General features: G+C 46.7%; 1 protein-coding gene across 1 annotated transcript in view; it reads right to left on the reverse strand.

Annotated features, from left to right (window-relative positions):
- Window positions 1–2,874: 2,874 nt before the first annotated feature.
- LOC144506970 (fibulin-7-like) overlaps window positions 2,875–20,264 on the reverse strand; it is a 45,258-nt gene continuing 27,868 nt past the window's right edge. The window contains exons 3-8 of the mRNA XM_078233442.1: window positions 19,794–19,964; window positions 15,480–15,605; window positions 9,277–9,405; window positions 5,801–5,938; window positions 5,315–5,453; window positions 2,875–3,235 (exon numbers count right to left, since the gene is read on the reverse strand). Coding sequence (XP_078089568.1) covers window positions 2,875–3,235; window positions 5,315–5,453; window positions 5,801–5,938; window positions 9,277–9,405; window positions 15,480–15,605; window positions 19,794–19,964 — 1,064 coding nt within the window. The remainder of the gene's footprint in view (window positions 3,236–5,314; window positions 5,454–5,800; window positions 5,939–9,276; window positions 9,406–15,479; window positions 15,606–19,793; window positions 19,965–20,264) is intronic.

Genomic DNA, 20,264 nt, shown 5'->3' on the forward strand with positions numbered 1-20,264 from the left:
ATGGGATGGTATAATAATGGTGATGGAATGATATGAGGTAGTGGCATAATGAGATTGTCACCGGACTAGTAATCCACAGATCCAGGGTAGTGCTCTGGGGACCCGGGTTCAAATCCCACCATGGCAGATCTGGAATTAAAGGTCGACTGATGACCATAAAACCATTGTCGCTCATTGTAAAAACCCATCTGGTTCACTAATGTCCTTTAGGGAAGGAAATCTGCCATCCTTACCCAGTCTGGCCTACATGTGACCCCAGAGCCACAGCAATGTGGTTGGCTATTCAATGCCTTTGGGGATTGGCAATAAATGCTGTCCCAGCCAGCGACGCCCACATTTCATGGAAAGAAAATGAGATGACAATAATGATGGAATAATAATAATATGATAATGAGATGGTAATGATGATGGTGATGGAGTGGTATTATGATAATGAGATGACAATGAAAATGGAATGGTAATGAGATGATATTGAGATAGGACAGTAATGATATGATAATAAGATGGTAATATTGATGGATGGTAATGAGATGATAATGATGATGGAATGGTAATGAGATGATAATGATGATGGAATGGTAATGAGATGATAATGATGATGGAATGGTGACGAGATGACAATGAGATGATGGTGATGAGATGGTATGATGATAATATGATAATGAGATGAATGGTAATGAGATGATAATGATGGTAATGGAATGGTATGATAATGATATGAGATGGAATGGTAATGAGATGATAATGATGATGGAATGGTGACGAGATGACAATGAGATGATGGTGATGAGATGGTATGATGATAATGATATGATAATGAGATGAATGGTAATGAGATGATAATGATGGTAATGGAATGGTATAATGATATGAGATGGAATGGTAATGAGATGATAATGATGGTAATGATATGATAATGAGAAGGAATTGTAATGAAATGATAATGAGATGGTATGATGGTAATGATATGATAATGAGATGGAATGGTAATGAGATGATAATGATGGTAATGGGATGGTATGATGGTAATATGATAATGATATGGAATGGTAATGAGATGATGATGATGGTAATGGGATGGTATGATGGTAATATGATGATATGGAATGGTAATGAGATGATGATGATGGTAATGGGATGGTATGATGGTAATGATATGATAATGAGATGCCAATGATGATGGAATGAGATGACAATAATAATGTTGCTATTAAGAGAGATTAAGGGAGATGGTAGGTGTGATGATAGCAGCACAGAGTTGGAAAAAAGATATCACCAACAATTGGACTACAGAATAATGAAGGTAATGTACTGAGCAACTTTCTTAATGCACACAAGTTCAAATGGAACTACTTCAACAGCACAATCAGACAGCTGGATAGAATTCAAAACTGTTCCTCCAGGTATGTAGATTTGGCACAACAGTTAGTTCAAATCACTCACTGTCAAAAGAAACTGAATGGCCGAATCCATGTGAAATAATTACTGTGTGACACACTGAGTATGGAGGAGGAAAGGGGGAACATTAAAAAGATGTCCAAAAGCTAACAAGTGTTTGTATAATAAATCCCAATACGTATTTCATCAAAGAAATCATTATTCACGTAATATCACAAGTGCTAGAGTTACCTGGTGGTTTAACACCCAGCCCTATCTCAAGTGAGTAAGAGACATGTTTACCGCTTGGTGAGAATGCATTATTCACAAAACAGTCCTAAACCAAGCTCATGAAATAACACTAACAAACACTGATGGTTCGAGTTCCGTCACATTTCTCCTCCAGACACTAAAAGCCATGTTCTTCTTAACGGCACTGATTGGAAGTGGAGGGGGGGGACACACACACTGAGAGAAAGGCAATGGAAAACTCTCCCAACATGCTTTTGCACCTACTCTGCTCCCTGTATAATAACTTAGCTGTGGCACTAGCAAAATGTAAAGTTCAGGGTGACAATCTCGGAGGAAAAAGAACAAGGGACATTTTGATTGGTAGGGTGGGGGGGATGATTGGAGAGAGGCAGCGCTGGGGGGAGAGAGGAGTGGGTCACCAGGGCTAGGTTTGCAGGGGGAAGCTGGTGCCAAAGTGGGGTGGAGTGGGTCAGGAGGCCCGAGCTACTTTTAGCAACAGGTTGATGAGGGCTGATGGGTAGGAACCAGGGGACTGAGGTTTGGAGGGTGTATGAAGGGTCGGGGAGGCACTGAGTGGAACCAGGACTAGTCTTGGAGGACAGACGGGGAGGCCAGTCCCACAGGGGTGAGGGATAGCGAGGGAATTTAGGGCCAAGCTCAGTCTGGAGTGGCTGTCCTTACCACACTGACATGTGACCGTGTTTTCAATGTGAGGGAAAGGATAAGTCAACTGAATTGACATTTCTATAAGACAGCGCCAAATTTTTAGAACAGTTGTTTAAAAAGATTAGTTAAGTTGAATTTTGCTTCTTGTTTTCTCTCCTCAGACTGGCCGTTAGGTCCGATAACCTCAGGTGGGATTTTCCGGTCTTGGGGCGTGCGTGGCTGAAAGATCTCGCCCAAGGTGAGGTGGCGGTGGGGGGCGGGGGGGGGGGGGGGTCTTTGTGAATAATGAAGAAATGTTTGCATATGCAGGGTCCCTAATACAGAGCTGAATCTGCTACCACGGAACTAATACAACCATCAGACTCTCCCTCCCTCCCCACAGATCTCCAGCCTTTTTCCTCAGTGGGCTTCTCTCTTCCTTCCGAGGCACTAACGTGTGTGCGCAGCTGTGTAGCTTGATATTCTAATCGTCTCTTTTTAAAAAGCATTTTAATTCTCTACTGGTTACATACACACTTTATCTTGATTCTCTTTTTTAAAAAAACAGAAGCAGGAGTCACACCAGAAGAAGGACGTCGTCTAGAAATTGTATCGGGAAACGAAGATGGTGACCTTGGAGATGTGCTTGGTCAGGACCGTCTTTCCAGAGAGTTCCGTCATCTCCATCTCAACCTCCAAGGTGGCAGGGCCTTGGATAGGGTGCACCAGCACCAGCTCCCCCGTCTGCCTGTCGGAGCGCTGGATGGTGAAATGGTTCTGCCCGATGCCCCCTACAATGCTGAAGCGCATGGTATCGCCCGTGAATCGGCTGCTCGTCATCCGGAACAGGGCTCTTGGGGTTCGGAGGTTGGAGGTTAAGGTGAGGTAATGAAAGGTAATGGAGTAGGCCGCATTTGCGCACACCTTGTTGTCCACCAGACACGGGTTTCTCTCACACTTGCTGTGAAGAAAAGGGAAAATTGTAAGAGTTAGGAACAAGTCTAAAGATGTACGGATTAGGTTGATTGGCCATGCTAAGTTAACCATAGTGTCAGGGGGATTAGCAGGGTAAATATGTGGGGCTTTGAGAATAGGACTCTGGTCAGGCCCCATTTGGATATTGTGAGCAGTTTTGGGCCCCATACCTAAGGAAGGATGTGCTGGCCTTGGAAAGGGTCCAGAGGAGGTTCACAAGAATGGTCCCTAGAATGAAGAGCTTGTCGTATGAGGAACGGTTGAGGACTCTGGGTCTGTACTTGCTGGAGTTTAGAAGGATGAGGGGAATCTTATTGAAACTTACAGGATACTGCGAGGCCTGGATAGAGTGGACGTGGAGAGGATGTTTCCACTAGTAGGAAAAACTAGAACCAGAGGGCACAACCTCAGGCTAAAGGGACAATCCTTTAAAACAGAGATGAGGAGGAATTCCTTCAGCCAGAGGGTGGTGAATCTGTGGAACTCCTTGCCGCAGAAGGCTGTGGAGGCCAGGTCATTGAGTGTCTTTAAGACAGAGATAGATAGGTTCTTGATTAATAAGGGGATCAGGGGTTATGGGGAAAAGGCAGGAGAATGGGGATGAGAAAAATATCAGCCATGATTGAATGGTGGAGCAGACTCGATGGGCCGAGTGGCCTAATTCTGCTCCTATGTCTTATGGTCCATGGCCTGGGTGGAATTGTGGTCAGTGCAGACTCGATGGGCCGAATTGCCTTCTTCTGCACTGTAGGCAATTCGGCCCATGATCCTATGATTCTGTGATAACATTTCAGGTGTGCACTCTCTATGCCTACAGCAAGGGGCTGGACTGCAAGCAGTTTGGGAGATTAGAACAGCATCCTCCACATGTACTGTAAGGGACTTTCAAACACCTAGAAAGGAATTAGGCCGAGAATGTTTCAGTTGGATAGACATGGTGAGGCTTCGGGATATTATTTATTTGTTAATGTCACAAAGCCTACATTAACGCTGCAATGAAGTTACTGCGAAAATCCCCGAGTGGCCACACTCTGGCGCCTCTTCGGGTAAACGGAGGGAGAATTTAGCACGGCCAATGCACCTAACCAGAAAGCCTTTTGGACTGTGGGAAGAAACCGGAGCACCCGGAGAAAACCCATGCAGACACAGGGGGAGTGTGCAAATTCTACACAGTCACCCAAGCCGGGAATCGAACCCAGGTCCCCGGCGCTGTGAGGCAGCAGTGCTAACCACTGTGCCACTATGCCGCCCCTAAAGTCCTTGTGCTAAATGATGCTGAACGAGGGATGAAGGCAGAGACTTTGAGGGGAGATGTGAGATAATGTAAATGTATTTAATAGCATCATGGGGTGGGAAGGGGGCGGGTGGAGTGTGGGGTAATGTAAATAATGTACCAAATATTGTCAGAGACTTCAGGGTGGGGGGTGGGGGAGAGGGGGGGGGGTGATGGAGGGGGAGTGTGTAGCATAAGGGGTCAGTGTTAAATAAGGTCCACAGCATCAGTGATAAAAGACTATATGATAGGTAGAGCTAGATGAGGGATGATTGTGCATGAATCCTCGTGCTAAACCTGATCCTGGATATAGGGAGAAAAATGTTTAACGAAAGATAAAGTTTATCACAAGCCTTGCCTCCAGTCGTCCCTATCGATCCAAAGATGTGCGGGTTAGGTGGATTGGCCATGCTAAATTGCCCCTTAGTGTCAGGGGGATTAGCAAGGTAAATATGTGAGGATTATGGGGATAGGGTCTAGGTGGGATTGCTGCCGGTGCAGGCTCGATGGGCCGAATGGCCTCCTTCTGCACTGTAGGGATTCTATGATCCTAATCAACCTGAGCTAAGACCCTCAACGATGATATATCCATTCAGAGGCTAACGTTTGGGTCCGGAAGTCCATTTTCCTTGTTTCCTATATCTCAGATAGAGGAGATCAGTTAAGTGACTCCTCACTGCACTGCCCCTGTGCTTAAATATTTTCTGCTGTCTGGTTTTTCTCATTGAAACGTAGCAATCCACTGCCAATCCCTTATGTCCGATCGAGATCTTTCGAAGCACCAGCACTTACAATTGTGATGTTTTTACGTAGCTAGCATTGAGGCGAGACTTTGGACACTCTGGGTAGACACAGTGGAATCCGCCATGTATATTAATACAAATCTCCTCTCTGGTACAGTTGTGTTGATTGCTTGTACACTCATTTATATCTGTAGGAGCAAAGTGACAGTAATGAAATGGGCAATAATGTATAGCTGACACAGTCACATTTAGGATAGTAAGAAGTCTCACAACACCAGGTTAAAGCCCAACAGGTTTATTTGGAATCACGAGCTTTCGGAGCACTGCTCCTTCATCACCTGATGAAATTAACCTGTTAGACTTTAACCTGGTGTTGTGAGACTTCTTACTGTGCCCACCGCAGTCCACCTCCACATCATGGCTAACATTTAGAATAAGACAGGCAATAGTGACTTACATCGAATATAATGGGTGGGCAATAGTGAGGTACCCGGACAACAGCAGGTGGTGGGATGGGAACATCAGGCGTTCTTACCTTCACAGGCCCGTGAATCCTCCAGTAGGTTGTATCCGGAGGGACACACGCATTGATATGAACCTGGCGTGTTCACGCAGGAGTGTACGCAAAGACGGGCCAAGCGGCCTGTTTGAAACAGCTCACATTCGTCCACATCTGAAAGCGAGACACACCCAGGGACAGTAAGTCAGTAAAAATATTGAACAGATATAGATTCTGTAATAGGACAAAATCCAATATTGGGGCAAATCCAGGATGTGCATGTAACAGCAGGAAAAGGAATGTCTAAGAAAGGGTAGACACACCCAATTAACATCTCAGACTGCCAACACAGTTACCTTACAGGTGAAATCACTTCAAGGCCTTGGCGAACAATGCAGGGTCGATACTGATTAACAAGGCCCCAGAGTCTAGAGAAGCCATTGTTTCCAGACACTGGGGAGATGGGATGGTTATCACACCATCGAAACCTATTTATCACACACATCGCTTTTGTATCATAAAACAGATAGACAAGGATAGCCGGACACACCAATTAACATGAAGTTGTCAGGACAATAGACCCGCCTAATGTGATCGACTATAATCAATTCAAGCTATTTGTATCAATGATACCCTGTATTACAATACTCTGGACTCCAGAGAACAGTATGAGTAATGTGTACAGCCTTTGTATCTGCAGAATCAGCCTAGATACAGACTGGACTTTAGGTAACTAAATGTGTGTTGATGAAGGTAGGGCAGTTGATGTCATATACATGGATTTTAGTAAGGCGTTTGATAAGGTCCCCCATGGTCGGCTTATGATGAAAGTGAGGAGGTGTGGGATAGAGGGAAAGTTGGCCGATTGGATAGGTAACTGGCTGTCTGATCGAAGACAGAGGGTGGTGGTCGATGGAAAATTTTCGGATTGGAGGCAGGTTGCTAGCGGAGTGCCACAGGGATCAGTGCTTGGTCCTCTGCTCTTTGTGATTTTTATTAATGACTTAGAGGAGGGGGCTGGAGGGTGGATCAGTAAATTTGCTGATGACACCAAGATTGGTGGAGTAGTGGATGAGGTGGAGGGCTGTTGTAGGCTGCAAAGAGATCCCATAGATAGGATGCAAAGCTGATCTGAAAAATGGCAAATGGAGTTTAACCCTGATAAATGTGAGGTGATTCATTTTGGTAGGACTAATTTAAATGTGGATTACAGGGTCAAAGGTAGGGTTCTGAAGACTGTGGAGGAACAGAGAGATCTTGGGGACCATATCCACAGATCTCTAAAGGTTGCCACTCAAGTGGATAGAGCTGTGAAGAAGGCCTATAGTGTGTTAGCTTTTATTAACAGGGGGTTGGAGTTTAAGAGCCGTGGGGTTATGCTGCAACTGTACAGGACCTTGGTGAGACCACATTTGGAATATTGTGTGCAGTTCTGGTCACCTCACTATAAGAAGGATGTGGACGCGCTGGAAAGAGTGCAGAGGAGATTTACCAGGATGCTGCCTGGTTTGGAGGGTAGGTCTTATGAGGAAAGGTTGAGGGAGCTAGGGCTGTTCTCTCTGGAGCGGAAGAGGCTGAGGGGAGACTTAATAGAGGTTTATAAAATGATGAAGGGGATAGATAGAGTGAACGTTCAAAGACTATTTCCTCGGGTGGATGGAGCTATTACAAGGGGGCATAACTATAGGGTTCATGGTGGGAGATATAGGAAGGATATCCGAGGTAGGTTCTTTACGCAGAGAGTGGTAGGGGTGTGGAATGGACTGCCTGCAGTGATAGTGGTGTCAGACACTTTAGGAACATTTAAGTGGTTATTGGATAGGCACATGGAGCACACCAGGATGATAGGGAGTGGAATAGCTTGATCTTGGTTTCAGATAAAGCTCGGCACAACACCGTGGGCCGAAGGGCCTGTTCTGTGCTGTATTGTTCTATGTTCTATGTTTGGCTTCACTGGATCCGGGCTGATTCTCCCCCATGCATGTGGAAAGAAAACCGTTTTACTAGAGCCTGACATGGACTCAAAGACTCCTCTTTTATTCTCTTCGACAGATTCAAACTAACACACAACAGGTTTCATTGAGAGAGATGCTTTCTGCACCGCACAGAATACAAAACTGAAAGTGAAACAGCAGCCGGTGGCAACACCCTAACGACATCACTTTCAAATCATGTGATCAGCTCTTAAAGCAATATATTAATATAATTCAGTAGTGATCAATGGCCTGCACCTAACCAATGATCTTAAGAAATAGGAGCAGGAGTCGGCCATTTGGCTCCATGTGCCTGGGGTACCATTCAGAGTGGAGGCACAATGGTACCAAGTGCCGCTCGCTCATCTCCTCTTGTATTCACTGACCTACATTCGATCTGGTAATGCCTTGATTTAAGAACTCTCAGCCTTCTTTTCAGATCCTTCTATGTCCTCCCCTCTCCCAATACCTGTAACTTCCTCCATCCCAATCTCCTTCAGGATCTGTGAACACTCCAACAGTGGCCTCTTGCACATCCTCAGTTTCATCTCTCCGATATTGGTAATCATGTCTTCAGCTCTGAAAACCACCCATTGTCCCCCCGCCCTTAAACCTCTCTGCATCCCCTTAAAACCTATCTCACTGAAGTAGTATTTTGCTCACCGATTCTAACCCCTCCGTACATGGGTTGTTTTCATAGAATCATAGAATCTCTCCAGTGTAGAAGGAGGCCATTTGGCCCATCGAGTCTGCGCCAACTCTCTGACAGAGATCCCATCCAGGCCCAAGCGCCGTAACCCATGTATTTACCCTAATCCTCCTAATTTACATAATTCACATATCTTTGGGCATTCGTGCCGGGATTTTACCAGCACGCCCGCTTGAGGCCAATGGAGAATGCCATTCTGCAAACCTCGCCCACCCTGATTTCGGTAAAATCGATGCTGGTAAAATCAGGGCCTAACGGGCAATTTAGCACGGCAATCCACGTAACCTACACATCTTTGGACAGTGGGAGGAAACCAGAGCACCCGGAGGAAACCCATGTGGACGTGGGGAGAATTTGCAAACTCCACACAGACAGTGACCCAAAGTCGGAATTGAATCCAGGTCCCTGGCACTGTGAGGTGGCAAAGCTGTGCCACCGTGCCGCCCTATGATTTACCACATAGAAGGTGCTATGTAAATTCAGTTGGTGACTAGTCCAAGGTGAACTGGGTGATGGTGAGCCATTTGAAATTCACACAAAGAACCACTCTCACATTGTGAACTGGGCTGAGTGAAGAACCTCAGCTACAATTACAATATGTAATGTCCTAACTATGTCAAAAAAAGATCTGGTTTTCACATGTAGGTTCAAACTAACACACAACAGGTTTTATTGAGAGAGATGCTCTCTGCATTGCACAGAATACAAAACTGAAAGTGAAACAGCAGCCGGTGGCAACATGGTGACGACATCACCTTCAAATCACGTGATCAGCTCTTAAAGCAACCTGCAATTCTTTTAAATATATAACGCAATAGACGTCACCTTACCTCGACACTGTCGAACATCCTTTCCACTGAGCCGGAAGCCTGACTCACAGCTGCAATGCTGCGAGCCTTGAATGTCTGTGCAACGTGGCTGGCGACTGTAGGAGGGGTCACTCTGCGACGCAGTCCAGTCTGTCGTCAGGAAGAGGAGATTTGTGTAAGTAACGGCAAAGGGAACAAAATCACGGAAGAGATGCCGAACATTTAGATTCTTGGTGAGGCCTTGGCTGGAGTACTGTGTTCCATTCTCGACAATACACTTTAAGAAGGTGCCGAACGCCCTTGGAGAGGGTGTGAAAGAGATTTATCTGAATTGTATCAGGGAAGATGGATTTAAGTTACGTGGTGAGACTAGAGGAGGTACGATTGATCTCCGAGTGGGAGGGAAGGTTAAAGAGAAGATTTATAATAAAGGCATCAAATTATGAAAGGCCTCGATAGAGCAAGCAGGAAGAAATTGTTTCCGTAGACATCAGTAATAGGGTGCCCTGAATTTAAAATATAATCGGACCAGGGCAGAGATGAGGGGGCATCTCATGAATCAACACAGTTAGTAATGGTCTAGAATGCACTGTCGGAAAAGTTGGTGAAAGAATAATTCGCAAAATGGAACTGGATAAACACATGAAAAAGAAGGATTTGCGAGTCTATGAGCTGATAAGCTAAACTAAGTGAGGGGTTCATCAGCTTCACCTGATAGGCGACCACACCCCTCTAAGTGGTGGCACAGTCACTGGACTAATAATCCAGAGACCCAGGGTAATGTGGGTTCGAATCCCACCGTGGCAGATGGTGACATTTTAATTCAATAAAAATCTGGATGTGAAAGTCTACTGATGACCATGAACCACCGTGGGCCATCGTAAAAGAAATATCTGGTTCGCTAATGTCCTTTAGGGAAGCAAATCTGCCGTCCTTACCTGATCTGCTGCACACGTGACTCCACTCTTAAAGGAAAGTATCCTCTGGTCCAGGGCAATTAGGGATGGGTTATAAATGCTGGCCCGGCCAGCGACACCCACATCCCGTGAATGAATAGAAAAGTGCTTGAAATTATGAATGATGGGAGTGGCAGATGATCCAAGCAAGATGTGTGACGCATCCAGGATGCCCTCCTGATGAAGTGGATTTGTGGCTCGTTGCCTCAGAGAAGTTTGGCACCTTATGCACCGAGTGCTATTTCATAGTTGCAAAAATGCTGTTGCTTACAGTAGAAGTGACTAGCACAACATTGCATCTGACCCTTGGCCACTGAATGGGCTGAGTGGCCTCCTTTTATCATAGAATCCGACAGTGCAGAAGGAGACCATTCGGCCCATCAAATCTGCACCGACATCAATCCCACCCAGGCCCTATCTCTGAAACCCCACATACTTACCCTGCTAATCCCCCTAACGTCCTGGGACACTAAGGGACAATTTAACATGGTCAATCAACCTAACCTGCACATCTTTGACCTGTGGGAGGAAACCAGAGCACCCGGAGGAAACCCATGTAAACAAGGGGAGAACGTGTAAACTCCACACAGACAGTGACCCAAGCCGGGAATTGAACCCAGATCCCTGGAGCTGTGAGGCAGCAGTGCTAGCCACTGTACCACCGTGCCACCCTGGTGAGGCGATCTTATTGAAAAATACAAAATCCTGAGAGGACTTGACAGGGTGATGTTTCCCCTTGTGGAACAGACAAGAACTCGGGTCTCCCGCTTAAGACAGAGGTGAGGGAGAATTATTTTCTTTCAATGGGTCATTGGTCGATGGAATTCTCCACCCTAGCAAACAGTAAAGGCTGGTTGATTGAATATTTTTAAGTTAGACAGAGTCCAAACTGGCAGAGGAGTCAAAGGGGATAGGGGGTAGACAAAGAAGTGGAGTTGAAACCACAATCAGGTCAACCATGATCTGATTAAATGACAAAAGCAGACACGAGGGGATGAATGGCCTACTCCTGCTCCTAATTCGTATGCTTGTACCTGCGGAACACCATCACCTCTCAGTTACTAACCAGGCACGGAGAGAAATCACAATTCCTTCATAGCTGCTTAATCAAAAAGCTTTGATTCAACACTGTGCAAGCACTAATCCCAGGCAGAGTTCAGTGATTCAAGGTAGAGGGGGCGATGTTACCATCACGTTGCACCCGTTTTTGGGCGCAAAGTGGTCATAAAGTGGGGTGTAAAGTGATCAGCGAGATTGGCGCCAGTGTTCGCGACTGGCGCCATTTTATGAGCGCGGATTTCCAGCGCAGTCAGCCTTTTGCTGGAAATGGGCGGGAGGCAGGTTAATGCATGTAAATTTATTCAAATACTGTTTTACATCTGCTTCGTGAGCCCGGCACTCAATCGTCAAGGCCTGCCCTTTATCGCCTCGCCGGGAAAGGTCCGCGCTGGCGAGGAACAGATATGCTCCCCATGAACAGGGAGCAGTCAACTTGGCCTTGCTGGTGGAACCGGAGGCCACTGAGGCCTCCTGCGGAGGCCGAGGGCAAGTTGCCCCTTGGACAGTGCCAGACTGGTAGTGCCACCCTGGCAATTGGGTAATGCCAGTTTGGTACCTGGGCAATGCCCACCGGGCAGTGCAGGGCTAATGGGGGAGGGGCCAGCTGCCACTCTGCAGCGATCGGTGGGGGGGGAAGGCAAGCAGGGCCATGATCGGTGGGGGAGGGTAGAGGGGCCGCGATCGGTGGGGGGAGGGCAGTGGAGCTGTGATCGGTGGGGGGCGGGGGGGAGGGGGGGGGCAGTGGGGCCGCGATCGGCCTACCCTCTCAGGTGAACATAAAAGATCCCACCTAGCACTCAGACGAAAGATGGTAAAATACTGCCCAAAGGCTCAATACCACAGAAGGACAACGGGGAGTGGGCAAAATAAATCTCCAGTGGACGCAGAAGATCCCATGGCACTGTCTGAAGGAGAACAGGACAATTCTTCTGATGTCCTGGCCAACATTCATCCCTCGACCAGCATCATGATTATCTAGTCACTATTACGTAACTGTTTGTGGGAGTTAGCTTTGTGCAGATCAGCAGATCCACAGACCACATTACAACAATGACTACACTTCAAAAGTACATCACTGGTTTTAAAGTGCTTTGAGATATCCTGAGGTTGTGAAAGGCGCTATATAAACACAAGTTCTATTTTTTTCCTTTTCATACACTAGGGAACCCATGAGCCCAATTTTACCATGATGTAGGACCTGCCACCTCATTCAGAACAGACAGGAGCTAACACTGACAAAACATTAACAGAACCACCAAAGAGGCAAAGTAATCTCTGGTGGGAACTGTCAATGTAAAACATTTGAAACTGAGGCACACACAAGCCAATAGCATTCTAAGAATAATGGGTGGGATTTTCTACCATCCCCCTTCCCCGCGTTGTGTTTTGTGGTGGTGAAGGTGGTTCGCCATTGGCCAGTGTGGTGGCATCTTCCAGTCCTGCCACTATCAATTGGGTTACCTGTTGTTCGCACCCTCCGCTGCTGGAGAACCCTTGATGGGGGGTGGGGGGTCACCATTGGTGGGACCAGAAGATCCCACCTATAAGAATGGCTGGAAAATCCTGCCCAACTCCTTTATTCCCAGTGTACTGTGCTTGCACAGGAGCTGACATAGCAACGGATGCCATTCCAATTGTATTTTCAATGTTACAAATTCCATAACAGCTCTCCCTCAATGTGTTAATCCACCTAACCTGTACATCTTTGGAGTGTGGGAGGAAACCGGAGCACCCAGAGGAAACCCACACAGACACAGGACAAAAGAGCAAACTCCACACAGTCACCCAAGGCTGGAATTGAGCCGGGTCTCTGGCACTGTGAGGCAGCAGTGCTAACCACTGTGCCATCATGCCACCCCTTGTTGGAAGCAACTAACCAATTTATAGGCATGGTTGTGTCCCAGATGTAATGTCCACATATTTCTAAAAGGATACAATATGGAATGTTAGATATGGCTTAGAGTTGCACTCTCCCTTCCACATCTGAAGGTTGCAGGTTCAAGACCCACTCGAAAGTCCAAAGATGTGTGGGTTAGGTTGATTGGCCAGGTTAAAAATTGTCCCTTAGAGTCCTGGGATGCATAGGTTAGAGGGATTAGCGGGTAAATATGTGGGGGTAGGGCCTGGGTGGGATTGTGGTCGGTGCAGACTCGATGGGCCGAATGGCCTCCTTCTGCACTGTAGGGTTTCTATGAGTTCTATGATTTCTATGTTTCTATGAAAGAGACTTGAGGATATAACCTGGGTCTGTGCCTCAGTCCTGTACTGAGGGAGTGCTGCACTGTCAGAAATGCCATCTTTTAAATGAAACATTAAACCAAGACCCTGTCTGAACGTAAAAGATCCCATGGGTATTTTGTTTGGAGACGAGATGGAGGCTTCTCCTTTGTGTCCTGGTCAATAGTTATCCCTCAACCAACAGATAATCGAGTCATTATCTTGTTGCTGTTTCTGGGACATTGCTGTTTGACAATTGGCCACCAGTTTTTCTACATTGCAGTGATTGTGTTTCAAAAATGTACTTAAGTGGTTGTAAAATACTTTCTGGTTGTAAGACAGCTTGGTATGGCCCCTCCGACCAAGACCGCAAGAAACTACAAAAGGTTGTGAACGTAGCCCAGTCCATCACTCAAACCAGCCTCCCATCCATTGACTCTGTCTACATTTCCCGCTGCCTCGGCAAAGCAGCCAGCATAATTCAGGACCCCACGCACCCTGGACATTCTCTCTTCCACCTCCGTCCGTCAGGAAAAAGATACAAAAGTTTGAGGTCATGTACCAACCGACTCACGAACAGCTTCTTCCCTGCTGCCATCAGGCTTTTGAATGGACCTACTTATATTAAGCTGATCTTTCTCTACATCCTAGCTATGACTGTAACACTATATTCTGCACCCTCTCCTTTCCTTCTCCCCTTTGTACTCTATGAATGGTATGCTTTGTCTGTATAGTGCACAAGAATCAATACTTTTCACTGTATACCAACACATGTGACAATAATAAATTGAATCAAATCAAGGGCATGAAATATGTAATGTAAATGCAAGTCACTGTTCTGTTTGTCTCTCTTTCTGCTTTTTTTGAGCAGGGCGTCTTCAATCACTGAAAAATTAAAACCGTCTCAGAAATGGCCTGGCCGCTGGGAGTCACGATTAAACTCCGTGACCGGTTGTCTCCCACATAATGTGTGACAGATCAATGCGAGAATGAGATGAGAGAGAGACTGGAAGCGACTTATCTCTCCGCTGTGCTATTCACTCGCTACGTTCCATCCTTTGTGGCTGTAACTGATCTCTGCCCCCGAACAGCGAGCGGGCTCTCTTTTTCTGAAGGGAACAGGGGTCCCATTGTCGCTGGAGATACCTTGCGATCAATCCCAAGTGATTGAGATAGTTAGCATTAGACAGGACTTGCATTCCCGCATAGAAATCAGCCTGGTAACGTTCTCCGATTCCCACAGAGCTCGCTGCTAAAAGCAGCAAGAATTCCTAATCCAAAACTGTACACCGTGTGCTGGACTTACCGCCTGGTAGAAGCTGAGTTATACCAATTGTTTAAATTAAGAGTTAGCACTGCCTGCCATCACCACAGAGGGTAGTTCACATCACTCATCTTTCAACTCTGCTCCATGTCATATGTTAAAGTTTATTTATTAGCGTCATTTTCTGGTAACTGATTGTAAATGATTTCATAAGCTTGTGATGACAGCTATCATTGTCAATCTGAATATAATTATTTTAAAATTTAAAGTTTATTCATTAGTGTCACAAGAAGGCTTACATTAACACTGCAATGAAGTTACTGTGAAAATCCCCTAGTCGCCACACTCCAGCGCCTGTTCAGGTACACTGAGGGAGAATTTAGCATGGCCAATTCACCTAACCAGCATGTCTTTCGGACTGTGGGAGGAAACTGGAGCACCCGGAGGAAACCCACACAGACACGGGGAGAACGTGCAGATTCTGCACAGACAGTGACCCAAATCAGGAATGGAACCAGAGTTCCTGGTGCTGTGGGCAGCAATGCTTACCACTGTGCCATCCCGGAAAGAACTGGAGAGCCAGTTCAACCAAAAGACGGCACCTCCGACAGTGCAGCACTCCCTCGGTGCCGCATTGGGTTACGGCCTGGAATTTGCGCTCTGCTCTCTTCCCACAAGCCCTGAGGATTGGGAAGTGTGCCGGGATTGAACAATCTTGCAAGACTTACGTGAGTTTGAGGCAAGTTGGCAGTTATAGCCAGCCCAGCCACCGCGACAGAGACAGGCATATCGGTTTACATCATCCACGCAGGTCCCACCATTGAGACACGGGTTACTGGCACACTCGTTTACATCTGAGGAAAGAGGGTGTAAGCAATGGGCAGCATTAGAACTGAAGCTGGCACTGTACTCTTGAACTGGTAACAACAACTTGCATTACTGCGGCATCCTTAATGTAGCAAAAAAGACACCGGAAATTCACAGGAGAGAATTGGCCCTGAAGGAGACATTTGGACAGATGATGAGATCCATTTTAAAAGGAGAGAGATGTTTAAAGGAGGAACTTTCATCGAATGGTGGTCAGATAGTTAAAGGAACAATCCGCAAACAAAGGGAGGTCAGAATTGGAAGAGCGCAGAGATCCAGGAGGGTTGCAAACCTAAAGAGATCGAGAGGCGCGGTGGACTTGCTAGACCTGGACAGTAAATAATGAGGGGCATAGATCAGCTAGATAGCCAACATTTTTTCCCAAAGGTAGGGGAGTCTAAAACTAGAGGGCATAGGTTTAAGGTGAGAGGGGAGAGATACAAATGGGTTCAGAGGGGCAATTTTTTCACACAGAGGGTGGTGAGTGTCTGGAACAAGCTGCCAGAGGTAGTAGTAGAGGCGGGTGCAATTTTGTCTTTTAAAAAGCATTTAGACAGTTAAATGGGTAAGATAGGTATAGAGGGGTATGGGCCAAATGCGGGCAATTGGGATTAGCTTAGTGGACGACATGGACAAGTTGGGCCGGAGGTATTGTTTCCATGCTGTAAACCTCTATAACTCTAACCCAAGAACTGGAAATGCAGCTAGCACAGGTAAGCAAGACAGGAGAAGATAGATGAATGGGTCTGGGTGACTGTGTGACTCTCAAAATTCATTCACCACTACAGTTGGAAAGAATAGGCCCAAAGGTTTTCTCCTGAGCTCCGCTGGAGAAAGAGGGCAGAAGTCAAGTCACAATCATGTGGAAACAATGGGGAAAGGGGAGTTTTCGAATCTTGGATGGCCCAGAGAGAGGGTGGGATACTCTGTGACCACCTGGGCATGAGCAGACTCTCAATAAAGGCATTAGGAAATATAAGAAGGTGCAGGCGGTTCGGCCTAAGATATACGCTGGGACTCAGCCAGGTCTGTTCTTGCTCCTTCCATTACACACCTGCAAATGAGGACTCTCCCACATTTAATGACAAAGTTACAGCGATGGAGCAGAACGAGCTCCGAGAAAATCGCCAACCACAATTGTGTAGTTGACGTTAGGCCTGACAGTGCAGAACAAGGTAGTGTGCCAGCGGTAACTCCGTGAAGGAGCGGGCATGGGGGGGGAGGGAGGTCTGTTGCAATCCAGTGCTTCAGCAATTTAATTAAAAAATAACCTTATGGGTGGGATTTTCCAGCTGCACTCGCCCCAAGGCCGGAAAATCCCACCCAAGGTCAATGGACCTTTGCATGGTCCATGTTCCACCTGCTACGCTTCCCGTGGCAGGCTGGACGGGAAAATTCCACCCTTTGTCTATGAACCTTTCACAACCACTGGACATCGCAAAGTTCTTTACAGCCAATCAAAATACTTACAAAGTGCATTAATCCTGGCTGTTGTAATATAAGGGAAAACGGCAGTGGATAAGGGATTTGATTTGATTTATTATTGTCACATGTATTGGGATACATGTTGTGTTTCTTGCGCACTATACAGACAAAGCATACCGTTCATAGAGTACATAGGGGAGAAGGAAAGGAGAGAGTGCAGGATATAGTGATACAGTCATAGCTAGAGTGTAAAGAAAGATCAACTTAATATATGGTAGGTCCGTTCAAAAGTCTGATGGCAGCAGGGAAGAAGCTGTTCATGAGTCGCACAGCAAAATCCCATGAACAGCACTGTAACAATTACCAGATTATCTGGTTTAGTGATGTTGGTTGAGGGATCAATATTGATCAGTTCTGGGGGAGGGTACAGAGCTCCCCCCTGACCCTCTTCAGAAAGTGCCACTGGCATCTTTCACATCTGAAAGTTGGCACTGCCAAGAGTGCGGCACCCCCTCAGGTCAGCAGAGGGAGTGTGTCTAGATTCTGTGCTCGGTTTTCTGGTTTGGGATTTGAACCCATGACCCAGAGATGTGAATGTTACCATTAGAGCCACGGGATGGACAGTAACACTTCACTCTAACCTCTAACCTGGGGTGGCACGACGGCACAGTGGTTAGCACTGCTGTCTCACAGCACCAGGAACCCGGTTCGATTCCTGGCTTGGGTCACTGTCCATGTGGAGTCTGCACGTTCTCCCCGTGTCTGCGTGGGTTTCCTCCGGGTGCTCCGGTTTCCTCCCAAAGTCCGAAAGACATGCTGGTTAGGTGCATTGGCCATGCTAAATTCTCCCTCAGTGTACCCAAACAGGTGCTGGAGTGTGGGGGATTTTCACAGTAACTTCAATGCAGTGTTAATGTAAGCCTACTTGTGACACTAATAAATAAACATTACTTTTAACTTTTTACCATCCACAGACTCATATCTCCCCACATGTGTATGTGTGTATATCTCAGTGTCAACTCCGATGCAATAGGAAGCTGTTCCCCCGTGAATATCAGTGTAAGTATTTCAGCTCCTTTAGGGTAGATCGTGTCAGAGAGGTAATGTCACTAGACCAGCAATCCAGACGACCCAGCAACAGGGTGTTCAAATCCCACCATCCCTGGTGGAATTTAAATTCAATAGCCAAAATTTTCCAGCCCTTCCTGCAAGTGGGAACTTCCAGCCCTGCCAGTGGCAAACCCCGCCGGCATAGGGTGCGGGGCACGCAAAACCCCATAGACATCAGGGATCAGGAAGATCTCTGCCCTCTGGCAGTGGACTATGTCGCGGGGAGAAAATCCTGCCCAGAAAAATCTCACAAATGGAACCACACAACTATCACTGATTGTTGTAAAAACAAAACCCATCTGATTCACTAATGTCCCTCAGAGGAGGAAAATCTCCCATCGTTACCTGGTCTGGTCTATGTGATTCCAGACCCACAGCAATGCAGTTATAGAGTCATTAGGGTTATACAGTACAGTAGAGGCCCTTCGGCCCATCGAGTCTGCACTGACAAAACTACACCAAATCTACACTACAGTTGACTATGAAATCATAGAATCCCTACAGTGCAAAAAGGAGGCTATTCAGCCCATTGAGTGTGCACCAGACCCTATTGCCATAGCCCCATGCATTTACCCCACTAATCCCTGTAGCCCCCCATATTTATCCCACTAATCCCTGTAGCCCCCCCGTATTTACCCCACTAATCCCCCTAACCTACACATCTTGGGACATTAAGGCCAATTTAATATGGCCAATCAACCCAAACCCGCTGGGGGAGGAAACCTAGACTGGGGGAGGAACACAGTAAGAAGTCTCACAACACCAGGTTAAAGTCCAACAGGTTTATTTGGTAGCAAATACCATAAGCTTTCGGAGCGCTGCTCCTTCGTCAGATGGGGAGGAAACCAGAGCACCCATCTGGACTCTGGGAAAATGTGCAAACTCCACACAGACAGTGACCCAAGACCGGAATTGAACCCTGGTCCCTGGCGCTGAGAGGCAGCAGTGTCAACCACTGTGCCACCATGCCACCCTAGCCTGTCCAGCAAGACACTCAGTTCAAGAGCATTATATGGGCAGCAGATGCTGGCTTTGCCAGCGACGCTCACATCCCATGAAAGAATTTTTAATATTAGTTAGGTCATGTTATGAAGACGGTTACTCTAATTAGAGGCTTACTGAAGTGAGACACTGCCATGGGAGGCGAGAGCTTACCAAAACATTACATTCAAAAAGATCAAACGCTTAAGCAGCTGCAGAAACAAGTATGAAGCTGGTCTGTGCTTGCCAATCAGGAGAATAACATGGGCTATTTCAGTTCAAAAGAGGCCTTCAAACTGGGTAGAGTTAAACTGAGGATCCCAGCAGTCGCAAAGGAATTACTGCACGAGGATGTTGTGGATTGCCATAATGGAGCAGGAATGATCGATAAAATTCCACTGTCGATGCAGCTGGAACATCAGGAATACTCCAGTGCTTAATGCTTTAAACCATCCGGATGATCCGATGTTGCTGGCTGGCGGTATAGTTACTGGGCGGGATTTTCTGGCCGCACTTGCCCTGAAACCGGAAAATCCCACCCGAGGTCAATGGACCTATCCATGATCCGCCCCTCACCCGCTCCGATTCCCGTGACGGGTGGAATGGATAAATTTGGCCCATTTACTCTTTCCCTGGCTCCGTGCCGCATGCACACTTACTTTTACAGAAAGGCAGCTGTCCACTCCAACTCTTGTCTTTAAGGCACACTCGGCTGTTGGATCCCACCAATACAAAACCAGGATCGCAAGCAAAGTGCACCTCGTGGCCAACTAAATATCTGCTCCCAAATTTTTTCCCATTGCTCGGAGCGAGGATTTTGGGACATGTTTCTGTGGGAGTAAAACATAGACAGTGAAAGTCGAAGGACGGCCAAGAACTAGGTTTGAACGATGACGATTGCCCAGAGCACTGGGAGAACCCTTCTTCGTATCACGTCCAACTGTGAGGCCTGTCAGAACCTTGGTTCAACATCGCCTCCAGAAGATGGCACCTCTGACTGTGCAGCACTTACTCAGTACTGCACTGGAGTGAAAACATAGATTGGGTACTCAAGTCTCTGAAATGGGACCCATACCCTTCAGACTCAGAGGCTACCACTGAGGCAGGGCTGATTCCTTTACCAGGATAGC

Source organism: Mustelus asterias, chromosome 18, assembly GCF_964213995.1.
Source record: "Mustelus asterias chromosome 18, sMusAst1.hap1.1, whole genome shotgun sequence".
In the NCBI taxonomy this organism is placed as follows: domain Eukaryota; kingdom Metazoa; phylum Chordata; class Chondrichthyes; order Carcharhiniformes; family Triakidae; genus Mustelus; species Mustelus asterias.